This window comes from Megalobrama amblycephala, linkage group LG13 (genome assembly GCF_018812025.1).
Source record: "Megalobrama amblycephala isolate DHTTF-2021 linkage group LG13, ASM1881202v1, whole genome shotgun sequence".
Lineage (NCBI taxonomy): Eukaryota > Metazoa > Chordata > Actinopteri > Cypriniformes > Xenocyprididae > Megalobrama > Megalobrama amblycephala.
The window spans coordinates 35,327,975-35,350,323 of NC_063056.1; the positions used below are offsets into that span (position 1 = coordinate 35,327,975).

The 22,349-nt window shown below is 39.8% G+C and overlaps 1 protein-coding gene across 1 annotated transcript; it reads right to left on the reverse strand.

The window, feature by feature from the left end:
• Positions 1-201: 201 nt before the first annotated feature.
• Positions 202-4,228, reverse strand: LOC125244124. Its single transcript, XM_048154102.1, has 6 exons — positions 3,741-4,228; positions 2,984-3,112; positions 2,507-2,700; positions 1,892-2,039; positions 1,017-1,221; positions 202-924 (listed from the first exon to the last, which is right to left on the reverse strand). The coding sequence occupies exons 1-6, from the start codon at positions 3,966-3,968 to the stop codon at positions 617-619; spliced, it is 1,212 nt and encodes a 403-aa protein (XP_048010059.1). The 5' UTR covers positions 3,969-4,228; the 3' UTR covers positions 202-616.
• Between the last annotated feature and the right edge of the window lie 18,121 nt (positions 4,229-22,349).

Consider the following 22,349-nt stretch of genomic DNA (forward strand, 5'->3'; position numbering starts at 1 on the left):
GAGAACTAACCCTTTGAGTGTATTAACACTTTTTGGGGTAATCATGATGACATTAGAGATAATCAGTATTTGTGTTTTACTATCTTTTTCAAGATGGCTAGGATAAAACATGTCCCCCCCCCCCCCCCCCCCCTTAACACCCTACACTGTTTCTACAATAGCTGACTTTGTCACATTTTATATTTTCCAGGACCCATTGATCAACCGATATTTGCAACCTGCTGTAGAAGCCTGATTGGATGCAAACTTTGTGTTGATCAGTGGATGGCTACTGCATCACAGTGCTTGAAGTGCAGAGAGGAAGATCTTAGTAACAATGTCTTTGTTGCAGCTGGTCTTTCTGAAGCTTTGTTAGCTCTTAGTGACATCATTAAGGTAGAGTAGGCCTGCATTACAATGTTTAGCTGTTATTACAATTAAAATGTTTAGCTGTTCAGAGGTTTATTTGATAGTTTATTTGATATGTAAAGTTTTGTTACACAGCTCATTCAGTTGAAACAATAACAAAAAACTTGTTTGATTGTGTTAATTTCATTTTTCAGCATCATGTTGATGCTTAACATTTTATGTTTCTAAAAAGAGTACTTGATACAGCATATAACAACCAGTGTGGCCTTTATGAGTATCTTTGGGTTAGAGACACTAGAAAAAAAATCAAAGCCTCTTTAAAAGGCAAAAAGTTTTTGTTGACTGTATTATTGAGCAATTCGTTTATGTCTGGCCACTTCTCTGAAAACAGTTGTTCCACTGTAGACTTTTCATGTTCACTTGTGAAAGGGTCCTGTCCAAAGGCAGAAACCCTTGTCAAAGAAGATCCCAGTGTATCCATGTACAGATCAGCTGCTTCAGTTCCATGGGGTACTAGTGTTGCTGAGATTTTTTTTGCACAACCACCCTGTCCAAGCTGGTTGGGGATTCCTTTTCCTGTAACATTTGGGGAATGTTAACCCTTAATAAATTGGTTATGAATGTCAAATGCTTGTCAAGAGTTATGTTTTGAACATTATTTAACATACCAGGAATCCTGTGGTTGCTCCAGGCCTCTACCACCCTGCTAATGCCCAGATGACACAACTGACAGCTAAGGTTAGACACGCAGTATCTTGTTAGGCTGCAGTCCATGTCAATGAGTTCTTGGTCAACGAGCTGGACAAGAGCCTCCTTCAAAGGGTAATTAACCCTGTTATTAATTTCAGGCCACACCCTTTCAATTGTGTGATTCTGATGAATAAAAGTGAAAAACGTGTTATTTCACAGTGGACTAAAAATCATCACTAGACTATAGTTTGTAATTTTTATGTTAAAACATATATTTCTATTAACTAGTAACTATCTCACAAATGTTTATCAAGTACAAAATTTCCTCTGATGTACTTTCGTAGAAGTTATCAAGTTGAAATCAAAGCATTCAAGTATACTTATGTTAAATTATGTGCAAATTTTCATATTTAAACATTTTCAATATAAAACATGCCATCTCCTTTTAGAATAAAATCAACCAAAAACAAGTAAATGTATAAAGTAAATTAATGTATTAGGGTATGAAGATGATTTAAATAATCAGAAATATACACATACAGCGCTTTACAACCATGTCAGGGTTTCCTCAACCACCACCAGTGTGCAGCATCCACCTGGACCAGTGTGCTAACTACACACCAACTATAGGTGGAGACAAGTGTTGAAGCCAATTTAGTATTGACAGGCCAATGGACATACAGAAACTTGTCATTTTATTTTAGTGAGGATTACCAACATTTTTTTCAAATGCAGGTGAATAATTATAACCAAATAATTAATTGGATATTTAACCTATTGTACTTTATACATAAAGTACTACTTTGTTCCTTTCCTTTTTTTGAGGAAAAACACAACAAAATGGAACACCTACTTTTGTTGATTGAGTCTGATGGTATGGTGGTGATTCTGTATTCAGTCTGTGGTCAGCAAGGATTTCTTGAATAAATAGAGTCAAGAAGAACTCTTTGCCATGGTCCACTCTTATTTGGTCCCACATTCCATTGTTGATTACAGCAGGCCTTAAATCATATGATTCAAATAGAGAAAGACTTAGTGGCTTGAACTATGTATGCATGTATGTATGTATGTATGTATGTATGTATATATATACAGAACAAAATTTATTCAGATACCTTGAACATTTCACACATCAGTTTATTTGCTATAGTTTTAAAAAATGGTAATAAAATATGACGAAAGTTAAACTGTCAGAAAAAAATCAATCTTCATAATGTCAGATAACACTTCAGCAAAACATGGTCAGGTCAAAGTGTCTGAATAATTTTTGGTCCCAATTTTTTTTTAATTTTACTGGTAGAATTTTTGAGTATAATATGTCACAGTTTACTTTATTTTGCTATCCTCACTTATATAAATGAACTATAGTGTCCTGCACCCACTAGTAATATGTATATATATATATATATATATATATATATATATATATATATAATGTGTGTGTGTGTAGTCTTTTGAAATGACAAACCTGTACACCTCTTCATAAATAGTGAGGTTATTCTTAACTGGCATACAGGCATAGCCCATGATCTTGCTGCTATAGCCATCAATTGCTAGGACATGTGTAACTCCAAACATGCCCAACTTTTCGTTTTGGTCTAAATGGAGTTTGTGTCCTGTATAAGCAGCACGGTATGGTATAGGATTAAGATTTCGCACACCCTATGACAAGAGAAGGGAGGGGGGAGGGGGTTTACAAGAATTACAGTCATGTTTGAATTACTTGTCCAGTATTTGTTAGTAGGCCTGGAAAAAGTAAGGGATGTAATGCCAAATGTACAGGTTACATTACAAGATAAAATGTTGCGGTCACAGTAATTTAGTGGTGTGTGTATTAATAATACTATTTAAATAGCCTGGGGCTTTTCACTGTTGTTTTGATGGGTACAGACTAATAAGGATAATAGTAACAACAATAATAATAAATAATAATAAACTGCCTTACACTACATCGCATTTCATGGTATGGTCGATGTATTGTCCGGAGGGCTCGTCCAACCCGACTTTCTGCGGCTCGAATTCCCTTTGCTGCTAAAAAACCTGTCATCAACTTACGACCGTAGGTTGGTCCTGCCTAGTGGAGGAACCAAATTAATAGGAAGTTAGGAACACAATATGGTTTACAACAGATTATAAACATATATCAGTTCTCAGCGGCGCTGGTTCAAGCAGTGGTTTTAAAGCAGAGTCAGAAACAGATCTTTGAATGCTACTGCTGCACTGCATTTAACCGTCACTGTGATCAAAATAAGACGCAAAATGTACAGTATGCTGCTGCTGCGCATGATGACACCAGCAGCACCTGCATGCGCTATAGTAGGCTACTGTAATAGGATCTATGATCAATGATCATTATTCACGTGGAAATATTTTCTTTGCACTAAAAATTTGATTTAATAAGACTCAAAGCGGAAACATTAAAATGTAGGCTAGCCATGACCATATCATGAGAAAACCAAAAGCAGAGCATCCACTGCTGTATACAGTAAGCTAGACCTAGGCTATATATTTTTTTAACTTCTGAATAATGATTTCACGTAATTAATTCAATTCATGTGAGCAGCATTTGGTAGGGACATGTCACACCCGTAAATGACTGTAGCCCTATCCTAGAACCGTGATGCATACAGCTTGTCGATAACACCACAAGTCACATACATTATAACATACATATTACGTTAAAATTGCATATCATTACTTACTTCTTGTACTGCTGTAGATACAGCTATCTCCAGCTGAGTGTCAGAAACCTCCCGTCTCAGACGATGGCTGGCACAAAATCGTCTGACACTCCTCGCCGAACAACCTCGCCCCACACCAAGTTGAGACAGGTGCTCTGCAATGTCCGTGTGTGTTTTGTGTTTTAAAATCATGTCAGAGATTACCTCGTATGGTTCCAGAGACATGGCGCGAAAATTTTCATTCAACATTGCGGGAAAAACTATTTCCGGGTTCTAATTTGGCCATAGAAAACCGCTGAAATCGCCATTTTTTCCATATTATTTTTTTGATGTTTTAAATGTTTGATAAAGGTGCAAAAAGTCATAAACAAAAATATGAAAATACGTCAATATTTATTTTTTTGCGCAGCATTTGGTGTGTACAGTTCGAATTCAAAATTTGGTATAGAGAATACGAATCTGACGTCACGCCGCATTGAGTTCTTGGTAACTTCTTTGTTTATCCGCCATCTTGACAGGATCGCGCAGCCTTTCCGTTATTGAGTTTAGGGCAGTAATTTGTTTTCTGTCATGATTGTGAAAAATGTCATCATTGTATGTCATTGTCACGTGTCTGTTCTGTTTACCTCTGTTCTGTCTTGTCTGCATTTAGTCATTATGGTTTCTAATTAAGTCTCGTCAGCTGTTCCCGTTTAGTAGTCATTATCTGTGTATTTAAGTTCCTGCCTGTTCTGTGTTCTTTGTCAGTCATTGTATAATGTAAGAACCGTAACAGAATGACTGACCCTCAAATTGAGTAACGAAGATGGACTCACCAGCACTGCGTTTCTTCCTCCTCTCGGAGAGCAGGCCGTATTTGGAATACCTGGTCTGGACCCTCCGCAACGACGGCCTTTTTCCCTCAGCCAGCGAGCCCGAGGTCATTTCAAGACCGGAGAACATCAAAGCCCCGGAGTCGATGCAAGCGGGTCAGTCCATCGCAGAGCCAGAAGAAGATCTAGACCTGATTGATCTATGGTCCGCGGATCCAATTCCCACCCAAGTCCCCACCCCCGAATCCTCCTCGTCTTTGCCGGTCCCGTCCGGTTATCTGGATGCTCTGGTCCCGTCCGGAGATCTTCTGTCCGTTTCCCTGCCTGACTTCCTGATCCCGTCTCCATCACTGGTCACGGCCAGTCCCCAGGATCTGTTGGTACCACGGGTGTCGTCAAGCTCCTCGGCTCTGTCCCCGCCACTCACACTGTGCGGCTCATCCTCTTCGCCTTGAGCATCACCTCCATCAGCTTGGCTTGAGACCGAGTCCCCGCCTCCACTTCAGGCCTCCAGGCCCACGTCTCCATCTCGACCCGTCAGCCCGTCACCATCACTTCGGCTCACCGCTCCCTCAACGTTTCCGTGGCCCGTCTGTCCGGATGCTCCGCTGGGCTCACTCGTCACTCCAGGTCGGCCTCCGGCGGTCGACGCCCAGCTTCCGCTACGGACTTCCGGGATTCCAGCTGCGCCGGAACCCTGCACCCCTACAGCGTCATCGGGCTCCTCCCTTCCTCCGACCTCCCCGTCGTACTCGCTCGCTCCATCGTCACCCCGGTCATCCGAGTCCCTGTCATCGCCTCGGTCCCGCGAGCCAGCAGCTCAGTGCCAGGCTTCCAGGCCTGCGATGTCGCCTAGGTCCGTCAGCCGCTACGTTCCGCCGGCGCCTCCACTCACCATGGTTCCGTCACCGCTGATTGGTTCCAGGGTTTCGTCCGCCTCTGCAGTCAGGATCTCACCCTGGCTCCTCCCACCATCAACTTCACCATGGTGCCCGTGGTCTACTCCTCCAGGTTGCTGTCTGTCAACAGCTCCACGCCCTCCACCGAAGCCTCTGCCCTCTCTCTTTATAGACTTTGTTACGGCATGAGGACGCGCCTTTCCGAGGGGGGGCGTAATGTCACGTGTCTGTTCTGTTTACCTCTATTCTGTCTGTCTGCATTTAGTCATTATGGTTTCTAATTAAGTCTCGTCAGCTGTTCCCGTTTAGTAGTCATTATCTGTGTATTTAAGTTCCTGCCTGTTCTGTGTTCTTTGTCAGTCATTGTATAATGTAAGATGTTACTGGTGTAACCCGTTATGCTCTCCTGTTGGATTAAAGACTGTGTTTTCTGCTATTACCTTCGTTGTGAGTTTTCTAAGATAACAGAACCGTAACAGTCATTAATGCTGCATCGATAATTGTGATAGTAACTCAGATCATCGTTCTGAGAGAAAACAAGACAGTGAAAAACGTTTTTTCGCCTTTTCTACGTGTAAAAACACCAAGGGAAGCAGGTCGAGGAGATGACGAGAAGACGCCGGATGGCAAATCTATTATTAATGGCACTGATTAAACCCACTGCTTATCACTCAGTAAAAGAATGACATTGCTAAGTGTTTTTGAACGTTTTGATTTCGTTTAGTTTAATAATTAACATTACCTTTGCAAGTCTCACTCTCACTGTGCTCATGAATTAGCAGAACTTGACGGGGACATTCAAATGCTTAACAAGAAAAACGCTTCATGTGACAAACAAACAATTCTGTACATATTTATTAAAGCATACTGTGTGGAGATACGCAAATGAGCCAAAAATATAAACGCTACACGTATATCTTAAACGGTTTCCTCTCATGTCCTCTCAAGAAAACGCTTAATGCACTTAGACTGATATTAAAGAGACCAAATTCTATTTACAAATAAAGCATATGCAGAAAAACGGATGAGACCAAAATATAAACTTTAAGTATCACTTAAAATGCAAGCATTTTATACATTTTCTTCATAACGGTTTTTTAAAGGTAGGAAATTGCTTAGTGTGGTTGTCATTTGTTAAAATAAATATAAAAATACAGTGTGTTCGTGTCCGTCTGTCAGCTGAATTTGACCCATAATCTCTGATTCTCCTCATCTGTGATCATGGAAAAGGGGAATTACAATGACAAGTTGTAGGCCTCCTCAATATGCTCCTTTAAGCATAATTTAAACGTTTCCAACAAATAAATGAATTGACTTTCTCAGTGTGTTGATCACATAGATTTATTTGGATATTCATATGATGGCTGAAGCAGCGGTGAGCGTCCAGCGTGTGACATGGTAAACAGATCAACATTGTAAACGAAATTCTACAAAACTTCAGTGAAAAAAATAAAAATAAATAAAATGATCATGCGATGCGATAAAATAGCTTCTATTCCCTGCAAACAATACCATTAAAAATGTTAACGTTCCACTTAATGGCAGAAACAAAACAAAAGGTAAGCAAGAATCTGTATTAATTTCAGTACGAGTAATAGAGGGCGATCCTGTTAAAATGGCGGCGCCGCCCCAGCATGCAATGAGGCGTGACGTCGGTTCGTATTCTCTATTTAACATTGCGTTTTAAAAATACAACTGTTCATTTTTCGTTTTTCATTTATGGGTTAAAAAAAGAAAAAGGAATGGATGCAAAAGTACACGGACCTAGTTTGAAATCATTTGTAGCTACCCTACCTGATTGAGAGACAAATCCAGTCTTTCACGCAATCTGCCTGTGTCCGTTTGAGTCTTTTCAAATAGCGCGCTAGTCAGCTAACATTAGTCAGCTCGTTGGCCGGCAGAAGCGCGCCGCAGTGTTTGTCGTTGTTGAGTTCTAGGACATGAGCTGTTGGCACAACTTGCATCATACGTTTTTTGGATCATCTTTTACCATTTCAAAGTGCATCCAATTGTACACTTTATCCCAGACATTGTTAAAGATTTAATCCCTGCCGCAAAGATGCTCCTCTGCTGGTCACGGATGATGGAAGTGAAACTTAAATCAGTCACAGGGGTGGTTGGATTTATTCACGCACATTAAAAATATTTATTAATAGCTTCTTTCTTTTCACATTTTTATTTATAGTATTAACATAACCGGTATGTCTATGTAAAATCAATCAGATATTGAGCGCCCCCATATCTCGTCTCATAACACCTCTGCAACGATTCGACTGTGAGATTGGTAGTCGAATCAGGCTCCTCCTATCGAAGATTCGAATCGTCGACTATTCAGGGTCACCCCTAGAAAGTACTAAAGGTTTACTGTCAATCTATGGTGTTTTTTAAGATAACGTTATAGATGCTCTAACACCAGTAACGTTAGGCTAATTAATTTGTGTGGGGTGTGCAAATAACACAAAAAAATCAAATGGGACTTCATACCTTTAATGAAATAGAGATCGCGAGATGAATCCAATCCGTTGCACTTGGGTAAAATGTCCATTTCAAAACATAAAAAAACTACTTTTTGTTCATGAAAGCGTTAAATTCTTTATATATTATCCATCGTTTGCATTATATCTTCGAATGATTTGCTCTCCATCATCGTTCTTCAAGAAAGGATGCAATCTCTATACGTACATATATAGGTACCAGATATCTGTATAACTCTCAAATGTTCTCTCAACATGAGTATAATTTTTCAAAATAGTGCAGCAGTTTTAGTTATAATATCCAAGCAGTGCTGTCGGAGTTGTATATCCTTCATGGTATTGTCATTGTAGTAAATCTCAGGAACAAAACTTTTAGCCAATGCCACGACGATCTAACAACGTGTGTTCCGCATGCGAGCACATGTACACAGACTGACATCTGTCTCGAGTATGCAGCAAGCCATATATTGTATAAAATATTCCAGAAAAAAGGCACAAATACGGCTGAGATGCCAAATCCAGTGGCTGAAATTAGCTGCTGAGGTGACATGACGGCTCACAGACAGCAGCGCCAATCCACCTGTCACTCAAGTGACCATGCCCTTAATTATGCAGAACTTTAAGGCTTAATATAATTTAAATGGATGAGTTATAAAAAAATTCACCCCCCTCAGAATTGTCATGAAGGGCAAAATTAGCAGTATAGACCAAAACACAATTTGAACCAGAGTGTAAACATGTTTTTTTCTGCTGTAAACTTGGCTGTTTTAACATTATGGTCAATGAGATTCTGCTCCCTTTTGCAGCCTGTCCCTAGCGGGCAGTCGATGAATCGCAGTTTAAGTCACTTCCATATTGGCTTCATGAGAAACTGGGGGAGGTTGCCGCTTGGAGTGGAAGCACAAACTTCCGTGAAGGAGCGTCGCCGTGCGCATGCGCACCAAACATACGGAGCGCAATCATTCTGACTAGAATATACATTTAGCTATATGTTGAGTATTTGTTTTTGTTTGCGAACATAAATGTGCCATATGTAGAATTTCAAACCTACAACTAAGTGTATTTTTATGATAGCAGTAACTGTAAAGTGACTTTTGTAGGGTAATCAAAATAGCCTAATAATTAGTCTGTGCTTTTTTATTTTCATTTTTAGTGTAGTGAATGTAGCTTCTGCTTTAAAAAACATTATTTTGTTTTTAGATTGTGGTGTCAAGTCAAGTCAAGTCAAATTTATTTATATAGCGCTTTTTACAATTGGTAATTGTTTCAAAGCAGCTTTACATATTAGAAGCACAGAAAAAGAGAAGTGGTTAAAAATAAGCTGTACAAGCAAGCGTGGTAATATGTAACATATACAAGATGGTGCTACATTAAGCCAATGTCGGCTGACTCCCAGGGGTGGAAAAAAACCCCTAGGAGAAAACCCCAGCGTGCTAACACTGGGAAAAAAGTCCTAGGAGGGAAAAAACCCCTTGGAAGATATATATAATATATGTAAATGGATATGGAGATCAAAATCTGAATTATATATTTTTATTATAGAGATTAAAAATAGATTATATATAAATATATGTAAGCGGATACGGAGATTAAAAATCTGAATTATAGATGCAGCCAGAACTGGATCTGTAGGCCCATTGTCTCCTGGGCTACGTTGTAGTCAGGTCCAGACACCGGTTCTCCATCTGATCTGGATACGGCCTGGATCCAGCACCCGGCAAACCTCAGGATAAGCAGAGAGACTGATATTAGCGTAGATGCCATTCTTATTCTGATATACAGGTATATCTAGTGTTATAGGAAATGTTCTCGGTTCCGGCCGACCTAATTATTGCAGCGTAACAATCCTTTAACGGATTTGAAAAATGTTAATGTATTGATAATGTGTTATGTGTATGCAAGAGCAAAGAGATGTGTTTTTAGTCTAGATTTAAACTGACAGAGTGTGTCTGCTTCCCGAACAATGCTAGGAAGATTGTTCCAGAGTTTAGGTGCTAAATAGGAAAAGGATCTGCCGCCTTCAGTTGATTTTGATATTCTGGGTATTATCAACTGGCCTGAATTCTGAGATCGCAATAGACGTGAAGGACTATAATGCACCAAGAGCTCGCTTAGATATTGGGGAGCTAAACCATTTAGAGCTTTATAAGTAAGTAGCAAGATTTTAAAATCTATACGATGTTTAATAGGGAGCCAATGTAATGTTGACAGAACTGGGCTAATATGGTCATACTTTCTGGTTCTAGTAAGAACTCTAGTGTCACAACGTTAGAATGTGGCCTCATGTAATTTGACCCCTTTTTTGCTCATAATATAACATACAAGGTTACATTCATGTTTGTTTTCATAGCCTTCAATATGAACATTGTTTGTAGGAAAATATTGGGCAGGATGTGAAATATATATATATATATATATATATATATATATATATATATATATTTATTAAATACAGATTTTTTTTATGTAGTTCAAGTAGAAAAATGTACAAAATACTGAAAATCTACATCGCCATTCAGCCCAAAAATAGAGATATGATTTTTTTCACCATTTAGTCTATGGCATGCTTTAAATACTGAATTTTCCATGTTTTAGATAAGCAGTCTACATCACATTATTTTTTAACAATTAGCCTATTCTGCATCTCTCTCTCTTTTTTTTTGTGCCCCCCCAAAAAATTTTTAGCACCAGCTGCCACTGGTTGGAGGACACTTGTTGCCCAATGTGTCCAGCACAGCACTTGATGATGTTATGAGTTCATACATAACTGTATGATTTCCTTCTGTAAAGAGTGTTGCATAATTAAATGTTAAATGCATTTATGCAATAAGTTCACTGATATGTGGGCATTTCCATGATTAAAAGTATGTCTTTAATAGCAAGCTATATTCATATAATTAAAAAACAAAAAAAAAAAAAAAAAAAACATGTTTCACATGCAAGCAGGACAATGTCAAAAACTCATGCTCCTTATTCCGTACCAAAAATACCAACTTCAAAATTACCGCAATTTAATGCGGAATTTAGTGTTACTGATTGGAGCGATGAGATGTCAATGGAAAATCCGGATCAAATTTTAACGCAATTTCAAACTAAACTTCAGAAAATACAGAATAAATATACCATTATCAGTAAGGTTATTCGACCTAGGCAGTGTAAACTACCATGGATAAATTCTGACATATTGCAACTACTTAAACAGAAGGCATCTCTCCTTAAAATAAACAGATTAAGTCGAACACCGGAGAGTAAAAATAATTTCATACAAATTAGAAATAAATGTACTGCTGAACTGCGTAAAGCTAAGGCGGTCTATTTCCAACAACAGATTACTTTACCCGCTACTAACCCAAAGACGTTATGGCAGACCCTTAAAGTAATCACCGGCGAAAATGAGAAGAAAAAGACTATCAATATTCAAATTTCCCTACAGGGTACTCTTATCTCAGATTCGGAAAAGGATACAAGTGTCACAGATCCCTTGTCTCCCTGGACTACATTTCCCATGATCCTCCTGTTCTCCACACCTGCACTCACTTCCCTCGTCATCTCCCCATCTTCACGGATCACCTGCACCTGGACTCTATCATCAGCACTCCCTTTATATTGCACTCACTCCCTTCACTCATGGTCCGTTCTCTGTTTTGTTAAGGTGTATCTTTGGTGTTCCTTACCTTTGTTTATTAAAGAGCATCTATTATTGTGGAAATCCGTATCTGCCTCATCTCTCTACCAGCTACCCGTAACAGAAGAACGGACCTTTAAACCGCAGGATTTCCACAAGAAAGAAAAAAAAAGAATATGGATACTTTCCTCTGCTCCTTGGCTCCAGCTTCTCCCATGCCTTCCACTTCCTTGACGGCCGGCGATCGCCTCATCGGGCTCCTACAGGTTGGTCGTTCGCTGGAGAGGTATGTGGAGGAGTTCGTTGAGCTTGCTTTTCTGACTAACTGGCCGGACGCTAATTTGATCGCCCTGTTTCTGGATGGACTGGATGACGACACTATCCGTTTAGATTAACCTGATTATCGTTTCTCCTTAAGCGAAACTATCAATTTAATTTTGTATTTGAATAATTCCAAATTTCTGGTAGAAAGGGTTCAGGATAAGTGTTTGTCTCCAGTCCCTCCAGAAACACGGTTGGCCAGGCCAGTTAGTCAGCCCCCGTCTTCCTCCGCATACCCCTCCAGCGAACTCCCTGCCTGTCCCACGCTGGACCCACACTCCGCTGGGTCCAGAAAGCGGAGGAGGAGGAAGGAAAGCAGCGCCAGCCAGTCACGAACCTGCCGCTCCAGCCCTCTCCGAGGAGGCTCCGGCCTCACACGAGTCGCCAAGTGAGGCGGTTTGGTTAATGGACTTTTGGACTGAGCCAGTATCTCCGGCCGCCGCCGCCGAGCCCGCCGCTCCGGCCGCCGCCGCCGAGCCCGCCGCTCCAGCCTGTCACGAGCCAGCCGCTCCAGCCTGTCACGAGCCCGCTCCAACTACAAACTTTGAACTGTTTATCTCCTCGCTGGTCTCCAGCCCAAAAACTGTGTTTCCCTCCCTGCCTCCCTCTCCCACCTCCTCCCATTTGTCTCCACATGTCACCTCTACCTCAAGCTCCTCCGTCCAGTACTCCACCTCGGTCCTATGTTCCATTACCTCCACCTTGGCTCCAACCTCCCTTGTCTCCACCATGGCCCATCAGTCCACCAGCTTCACCAGTCTCCATCCTTCCTCCGGTCAAACATTGGTCATTCATCAGCCTGCCCTCACCTCTGGACTTCACTCCTCCGTATTCACTCCGTCCCTCCGTCCCTCAGTTCTGTTGGCTTCTTCACTCCCTCCTGTTCTCCCTTTGTTGTCTGTCGTCCTGCTTCCACTGTGGCCTTCTGGAGCCCCGCCTACACCTCGATTGGCAGAGCCGCTGGTGTCGCCATGGTCCGCCGGACCTTCAGCGTTGCCTGGACTCCATGCCTTCTCGGCTGCCCTCGGCCCCTGACCCGCCATGGCTGCCCTCGGCCCCTGACCCGCCATGGCTGCCCTCGGACCCGCCCTGGAGACCTCCACTCCAGTCTGCTCCTCCCCCTGCACCGGCATGAGGTCTCCAGGGCGCCCACCCCCTCCCGGTTGTTCCATCTACGGCGCAAGGACGCGCCTACCGGGAGGGGGGGTAATGTCACAGATCCCTTGTCTCCCTGGACTACATTTCCCATGATCCTCCTGTTCTCCACACCTGCACTCACTTCCCTCGTCATCTCCCCATCTTCACGGATCACCTGCACCTGGACTCTATCATCAGCACTCCCTTTATATTGCACTCACTCCCTTCACTCATGGTCCGTTCTCTGTTTTGTTAAGGTGTATGTCTGGTGTTCCTTACCTTTTGTTTATTAAAGAGCATCTATTATTGTGGAAATCTGTATCTGCCTCATCTCTCTACCAGCTACCCGTAACAGCAAGTGCTTTTAATGATTATTTTGTATCTGTTAAAGAATTGACAACTAATTTTGCAGCTTCTTCCTTCCCACCTGTTCTTTCCTTAACATCTGATCAGTTTTCATTTTCTGAGATCTCACAGAACGAGGTAATAAGAATATTGCGCTCATTAAATTCTCATGCCTGTGATATTTATGGTTTAAATACTTTATTTTTGAAGACTCATGCTGATAGCCTTATACCTCTTTTTCAGCATTTAATCTCTGTATCAGGCTTTCGAATTTCCTACTGATTGGAGAAGAGCACACACATCACTCCAATTTTTAAATCTGATGATCCTACTCTTGTTTCAAATTATAGACCTATAGCAATACTCCCAGCAATGTTGAAGTTACTTGAAAAAACCTTGCATAACCAATTCGTTTCTTATTTAGAAATTAATAACTGGCTCAGCGACTGTCAACACGGTTTCCGCGCTAAGCGATCTACCATGTCGGCATTACTACTCTTTACGGAACAAATACGTAACGCTCTTAACAAAGGTCACATCACTGGAGCTGTTTTATTGACTTTCGTAAAGCCTTCGACAAAGTGAACCATCAGATCTTGCTTAACAAACTTTATTCATTTAAATTGTCCTCATCTGTGATAGAAATGCTTTATTCTTTTTTGACAAACAGGTCGCAAGCTGTTAAAATTGACCATGTAACATCTCAATCTTTAGTCTGTGATATGGGTGTTCCTCAAGGCAGTATTCTTGGACCTTTACTTTTTCTTTCATACTAGGGATGGGCAATATATCGCATGCGATTCTCACGCGCATTTCGTCAGTAAAGCCGGTTCCCTGATTACCGCTAAATCGTCATCACCTGCTTTCAAATGGAGCACCATTTAACAGACAGAGCCGTAGTTCACTGATAAGCCACGCAAATATCGCGTTCATTATCGAAGGCGATTCATCTGCGATATGAACGTGATATTGCGTGGTGTCATAAATTCTAAATTAACATTTGATCTTCAGTGCTTACATGATTGGTTGAAAAAGAACCACCTGACCATCAATGTAAAAAAAACTGAATGTATGTATTTTCATTCAACTAGAAAAAGTCTTTCTTATGCTGATTCTATTACCTTTGCAAATCAAGATCTTGTCACTACAAAGACTTATAAATATCTTGGTGTGTTACTTGATACACATCTTACATACCGGGATCATATTTTTAATTTAACAAAAAAACTAAATCGGAATCTTTATGTGTATAACAAGATTAGATCATATTTTTCTTTTTCTGTTTCTGAAACTTATCTACATGCAATTGTGTTTTCAACAATGTCTTATTGTTTTCCAATCTGGTCTCTTACCACTAAGGAAATTACTGAACCAATAGCACGATTATATAATTGAGCTCTTAAGATCCACAGTAATCTTCCAAAATGGTCCCATCATTGCATTGCACTTACACGCTCAAACGCTCTGACTTTTCAACAATATATAAATAGTCACGCTATTACATTTTATTTTCAAATTCAAAATGTCACTTCGCCAAAACTTGCTGCACTTCTTCCGTCAAACAATATGAGACCAGTACGTCTCACAAGGTCAGTTTCACAGGCACTTATACCAGTTCCTCCATATAAAAACAACTATGGTCAGAAATCCTTTTTTTTTTTTTTTTTTTTTTATACCAAAATTTGGAATGATATTCCACATCACATAAGAAAAATACCATCTATCACATGTTTCAAAAAGGCATACAAACTGTTTCTTTTAAACAGTTACACTTGTACTCATTGATTGTTATTTATTGTCCTATTTTTGTTTGTATTGTTTTTAGTTTGTATTTGTTTAGCCTGTGCTAATGTTTTTTATAAGTGTTTTTGTCCTTGTGTTGGAAATTGTGTTTTATGTTTTATGTTCTGCAGAACAGGAACCTGCTGGAAACCAGTTTTTAAACTGAGTCAGGCCCGTTTAAATTGTACCTTAATATTACTTTTTAACCTTTCCTGTATAATAAATGAAATGAAATGAAATGAAATGAACTGAACTGATTATGACAAAATAATCGAATATCTGATGTCATGTGACAAGTCAAATTATCATTTCCACTCTTGCAAACAGGAGTAGTTATGAGGTGCGGAGAGACATCATGTATCATTGGAACATTTTGGGCCAATTTGTAATCATTTTAAAGAATTCAATGGAATTAATGTCAACTTTCTGACAGTGTGTGGGACATCCGACTGTCCAAGAAGGGGCACAACTGATTTACAAATACGGTGATAAATAGTACAGGAATTGACTTTAATTTTAATTTAAGACTTTGAGACTATTTAACAAATGCTTGATAAAATGTTTGATAAAGGGTTAAAACCAACATATAGATACCATTGCAAATATTTGCCTTTGTGGCTTTCTGTCTCCTCTCTGTTCATTTCCAAAAGGCCCTTTTGGTCTTTTCAGGTGAAACAAGAGAAAAGAAAATATCATTATTTATAATAAATGGGATTATATAGGAAAAAAGTTCTGATTGACCTTACAATTTTTGGATTTTACATTATTAGGCATTAAAAGCATGGTAAGTGTTGTGGTTACTGTGTAATGACAACAACAAATATCACATAAAAACTACCAATACTGTGGTAAAAGCATGGTAAGTGTTGTTTTTACCGTGCTTCTACTACAAATACCATTTTGAAACTACATTTGTACTACTTTGAAGCTTAATATGATTAACTGATTGAAGGTCTATTGCACGTCACGTGACAGTGTTTAATCACCCTAGTAAGGTTCTTTAATTTAAAAAGCAACGAAAAGCAAAACCTCAGCGGAGGTGACAGATGTAGTGCAGTGACTGAGGGAGCTAGCGTTAATCTGATTAATATCGGCAAAAAGAAAATACATTATATCAAACATTAGAGCAGCGTATTTACGACTACTTACCAACATCCGGCACACGTGAACTGATGCTAAATATCGCGATGAGATCTGAGGGAGACGTCTTCAGCGTGATTTCAAATTCGCGTCTGTTTTTGACGCTAAATGTTTCCTATCCATGGGTTTCATGTGACGTCACTGTATTCTATCGCCGCCATATTTGTGACCGGTCACAGCTGCGCGCTCTGTTTAAGTCTATGGTGACAGCAGCTACAACTAGCAGAGGAAGGCCAACGAAACACTCTCAGAAGGTTCACAACAAATTTACAATATGTCTGGGATATGTGGTGCTGTTAGCCGTTTCAACAGTCGTCAGAACTGCAAATTTATTTGATCCCAAAGGAGTTAGATCGGCAGAATTATTGGCTTCATTCAGAAAGGACCATACCACTGGCAGCCAAACAGCAATGCACAACATTAATAACTGCTGGGACTGTCATTTACATAAGATTATAATTGTATACAATATTGTATTAAAATATTGTGAATTCTAGTTGCCGTGTTTCGGCGTGTTATTACAGGATGAACAAATTCACGACACGAGCTGCCTACATTACTTAGTTCAAGTACATGCGTGCATGATTTTGTGCAAATATAAGTTGTAATTTTATGTCTATCTTGTATAAATATATATGAATTGCCCTATATAGGATGTGTTCCTTTGAGTTAATTAACTTAAAGCGCTTCATTTTACGGATGTTCATTCAGCGCGCGCAGCTCAAATAATACTATCAAAATTAGATGACTTGAGAAAAAAATCTGTTATTGTTCGTGATCCTTATTAATCAAACCATGTGTTGCTGAATATAATACAAGAACAATATAAGAGCTAGTTATTAAAAATAATGTATCATTTTTTTTAAAAAATATGAAAATTTTAATATTACTGTAAACATTTTAATGACTTAATCATTGCTGTTTGAGCTGCGCACGCTGAAGCTGAAGAGAATAAAAACCCGTAAACAAAGTTAATTAACTCAACGGAACAAATCCTATATAAGGTAATTCATATATTTATACAAGATAGACATAAAATTACAACTTATATTTGCACAAAATCATGCACGCATGTACTTGAACTAAGTAATGTAGGCAGCTCGTGTCGTGAATTTGTTCATCCTGTAATAACACGCCGAAACACAGCAACTAGAATTCACAATATTTTAATACAATATTGTATACAATTATAATCTTATGTAAATGACAGTCCCAGCAGTTATTAATGTTGTGCATTGCTGTTTGGCTGCCAGTGGTATGGTCCTTTCTGAATGAAACCAATAATTCTGACGATCTAACTCCTTTGGGATCAAATAAATGTGCAGTTCTGACGACTGTTGAAACGGCTAACAGCACCACATGTTAAGATTTATATGATTTATGCTCTCATTTGTATTCATTTGTATTTTATTTGTAACTTATTTTCCCAGCTTTGTTTTTTCCCTTGTAACAGGCATTCCAATCACAGTGCGAGTATGTCATGTGACCTAATCATTGATTGAATGATTACACGTGCTTATGATTAATAAAAGTGTGCCAGTCAGAGCGACTGGAGGTATGGGAAAGAGTACACAGTTGTTTGTGTCTTATTTGCGCGTAGCCTACTCTGTTAACAGGTTATGGGCCCAGATAACGTAATATGATATGGTGTGAAGGTCGCAATGGTTACTGCGTGCACCTGAGTTTAACCCGAGACAAGGCCTACAACATGAGTAGAAGGGAAAAGGAAGCGACCACAACAAGCCGCTGGTCAAGACTTGTCTTCGACGGTGATGAAAAGAATTATGAGTTATGGGAGACGAAATTTTTGGGCCACCTTTGTTTACAAGGATTGAAAGAGACTATTTTAAATGAACCATCTGACGAAGATGAGGAAGATACAGCGAAAAACGCCGAAGCCTACGCGGAGCTTATACAGTTTCTGGATGATAAAAGTTTATCGTTGGTCATGAGAGAAGCAGCAGACGACGGACGAGAGGCGCTGAAGATTCTGCGTGAATATTATGCTGGAAAGGGGAAGCCCCGGGTAATAAGTTTGTATACAGAGCTAACTTCACTGCAGAAGTCGTCCAGTGAGAGTGTTACGGAATATGTCATCAGAGCTGAGACTGCAATCACTGCTTTGAGAAATGCAGGTGAGAATCTGAGTGACGGACTTTTAATAGCAATGGTTCTGAAAGGACTTCCAGAGACATTTAAGCCATTTTCTATTCATGTTACTCAGACCGATGATAAAATGACTTTTGCCGAATTTAAGACAAGACTCCGAAGTTATGAGGACATTGAAAATATGCGAACAACTGCATCCGGGGACAACGTAATGAAAGCACGAGCGCAGCCTGGAACGAAAACCGCTTCAACTGATTGTGGGGCTACAAGTGTTGACATTGTCTGCTACAGGTGTGGGACAAAAGGCCACAAAGCAAGGGCATGCCAACGTAAACAGTGGTGCAGTCAGTGTAAAAGTACCACTCACCGAGATGCAACCTGCAGACGGAGAAAGCAGAGAGACAACGTGAGAAAAGTTTCCGAGGAGGCTGGTAACAAAGAGTATGCTTTTCGGGCAAGCGACGCTGAAATGCGGGGTCATGATGTCAAGAGGAGAGGCCTAATGGTGGATGCGGGTGCAACTTCACATATCATCACGGACATCGCGAATTTTCAGAGGTTCGACAGCAGTTTCCAAGCCAGCACACACTGCGTGGAACTGGCTGATGGCACTCGGTGCAACGGGGTCGCCAAACACAGAGGGGACGCGGAAGTATGTTTGATTGACAGCAGAGGACGACGCTTCAAAGCAATGCTACGAAACGCGCTATACATCCCAACATATCCTCAAGACATCTTCTCTGTGAAGGCAGCCACCTCGAACGGAGCAACGGTGATCTTCAGAGAAGGGAAGAACGTTCTGCTACATAGAGACGGTACCAAATTCCCCATACACGTGCACAACAAACTGTACTATTTGCACACAATAGACAATGAATGTGGTGACCAATGTAAGAAGTGTTATGACTTGCAGATGTGGCATGAGATATTAGGTCATTGCAATTATGAAGATATAATTAAACTAGAGAAGGTTGTTGATGGTATGGAAATTAAGAGTAGAGGTGATAAAACTATCCCACTTTGTGAAATTTGCACACAAGGAAAGTTTGTTCAAACTAGGAACAGAGGGCCAGATGCAAGAGCCAAAGCACCTCTAGAAATGGTACACACAGATTTAGCCGGGCCTATAGACCCAGTGTCCAGAGATGGTCATAGGTATGCATTATCTTTTACAGATGATTATTCTAGTGCTGTGTTTGTATATTTCTTGAAAAATAAGAGTGATACAGTGACAGCCACAGAAAATTCTTTGCTGACATGGCTCCATATGGAAAGGTTAAGTGCATTAGGTCTGACAATGGTACAGAGTTCACAGGAAGAGAGTACCAAGCATTATTAAGTAGAAGTGGTATCAGACATGAGACCTCAGCACCATACTCGCCACACCAAAACGGCACAGCTGAACGAAATTGGAGAACTTTATTTGACATGGCTAGGTGCATGCTAATAGAAAGTGGATTACCAAAATTGTTGTGGACCTATGCAGTCCAGACAGCTGCTGTAGTGAGAAACCGATGTTTCAACAATCGCACTAAACAGACCGCTTACTTCATGTTAACAGGCAAACAACCTAACATTTCTAGAATGCAGAAATTCGGATTAGCATGTTATGCTTACAGACATGACAAAGGAAAGTTGGACTCAAGGTGTGAGAAAGGTATTTTTGTTGGTTACGACAAGAATAGTCCAGCATACATGATCTACTATCCTACTAGCAAGAAAATACAGAGAAACAGACTAGTTGAGTTTGTACCCAAAAAGAGTATTGAGGCAGACATATCGATTGATGATGATTTTGGGGTTATGTATAATCCTAGAGAATCCAGAAAAAGCCCTGAAGTAAATTTGCAAAGTACACAGGGACAGGTCACAGTAAAAGAACCAGAAGTGTGCAATAACCAAACACAAAAAGATGAAGATGAACCTGAACAAAGGAGAAATCCTGCCAGGGAGAGGAAAAGGCCAGGTTATTTATATGATTATGTTTGTGGTTTTGAAGGTGATGTAACTTACATTGATTATTGTTACAGACTTGTATGTAATGTACCCAAACATACAGAGAAGCTGTTGCATCAGTGAACGTGAATAACTGGGTTAAAGCGATGGATGAGGAGATGCAATCATTAAAAGAGAATGTGACCTTTACCCTGACCAATCTACCTGAAGGTAAAGAATTAGTGGGGGGTAAATGGGTTTATGCAATTAAGAAGAATAGTGATGGATCAGACAAATACAAAGCACGATATGTTGCCAAAGGGTACAGTCAAGAAAGAGGTGTGAACTATGATGAGACTTTTTCTCCAACTGCCAGTATGACTAGCATCAGAGTGTTGATACAAAAAGCAGTGCAGGAAAATTTGATTGTTCATCAGATGGATGTGAAGACGGCATATTTACATGCACCAATAGAATGTGAAATATATATTGAACAGCCAGAGGGTTATGAGGTAAAATCTAAAGACAATGAAAAACTGGTGTATAAACTGGAGAAATCACTGTATGGACTTAAACAGTCAGGCAGGAATTGGAACAGAATGTTGCATGAGTATTTATGTGAAATCAACTTTGTTCAAAATCCAGCTGATCACTGTGTTTACACAAAGGTTACAGAAACTGAGAAAGTTTTCATAATCATATGGGTTGATGACTTGATTATTGCTGCCAGTGATCTGAATGTGCTTAAAAAATGTGAAAGAGATGCTCATGTCAAAGTTTAAAATGAAGGACTTGGGGAAGTTAACACATTTTCTTGGCATTGATTATGTACAAGATGTTGATTGTGTTAAAATGTCACAACATGGGTATATTGAGAAAATACTTGAGAGATTTGACATGAAAAATTGTAAGTCCAGAGCTACTCCATGCGAACAAAAACTAGACTATCCTGATGATGCTGAGATAATGAATGATGTCAGAAAATACAGGGAGGCAGTAGGTAGCTTAATCTACCTGGCAACATGTACAAGACCAGACCTAAGTTTTGTAGTAAGTAAACTGTCACAATACTTTACAAAGCCAACCATAGAACAGTGGAATACTGTCAAGCATGTTTTAAGATATTTGAAAGGCACCCAAGACAAAGAACTGTGCTACAGAAAAGGTGCAAATGAGAACTTGATACATGCATATAGTGATGCGAATTGGGCAGCTGATGTAAGTGATAGACGAAGCACTACGGGTTACTGCATTAGCTTAAACAAAAATGGTCCATTGGTCTCATGGAAGACCAAAAGGCAGCCTACTGTTGCACTGTCCACTTGTGAAGCTGAGTATATGGCTTTAGCCGCAACTGTACAGGAGTGTTTATACTTGCAACAATTGCTAGAAAACATTGATGGTATGAAGTATGAGTCTAGAGTCTATGAAGACAATCAGGGTGCTATAGCTTTAGCAAAAAATCCTGTGCATAGACAGAGATGTAAACATGTGGACATTAAATACCATTTTTTAAGATCGGTGATAAATGAAGGCAGAATTAGTCTGGAGTACTGTCCAACTGATGATATGGTTGCAGATGTACTAACAAAACCAGCAACAAAACTTAAGTTAATGAAATTTTATTTGTTTATGTTCGGTGTATGAATTGTGTACTTATGTTAAGATGATGAAATGACAAATGTTCGAGCAAGTGGGGGTGTTAAGATTTATATGATTTATGCTCTCATTTGTATTCATTTGTATTTTATTTGTAACTTATTTTCCCAGCTTTGTTTTTTCCCTTGTAACAGGCATTCCAATCACAGTGCGAGTATGTCATGTGACCTAATCATTGATTGAATGATTACACGTGCTTATGATTAATAAAAGTGTGCCAGTCAGAGCGACTGGAGGTATGGGAAAGAGTACACAGTTGTTTGTGTCTTATTTGCGCGTAGCCTACTCTGTTAACACCACATATCCCAGACATATTGTAAATTTGTTGTGAACCTTCTGCGAGTGTTTTGTTGGCCTTCCTCTGGTAGTTGTAGCTGCTGTCACCATAGACT

What these genes read in the sequence shown, in the direction of transcription:
- LOC125244124 (XM_048154102.1), bottom strand. Translation starts at nt 3,968, where the DNA reads ATGTTGAATGAAAATTTTCGCGCCATGTCTCTGGAACCATACGAGGTA. An exon ending in ATTTATGAAGAGGTGTACAG is followed by an intron (nt 2,040 to 2,506) that starts GTTTGTCATTTC and finishes ATATGATTTAAG; the next exon opens with GCCTGCTGTAATCAACAATG. An exon ending in GAGCAACCACAGGATTCCTG is followed by an intron (nt 925 to 1,016) that starts GTATGTTAAATA and finishes CAAATGTTACAG; the next exon opens with GAAAAGGAATCCCCAACCAG.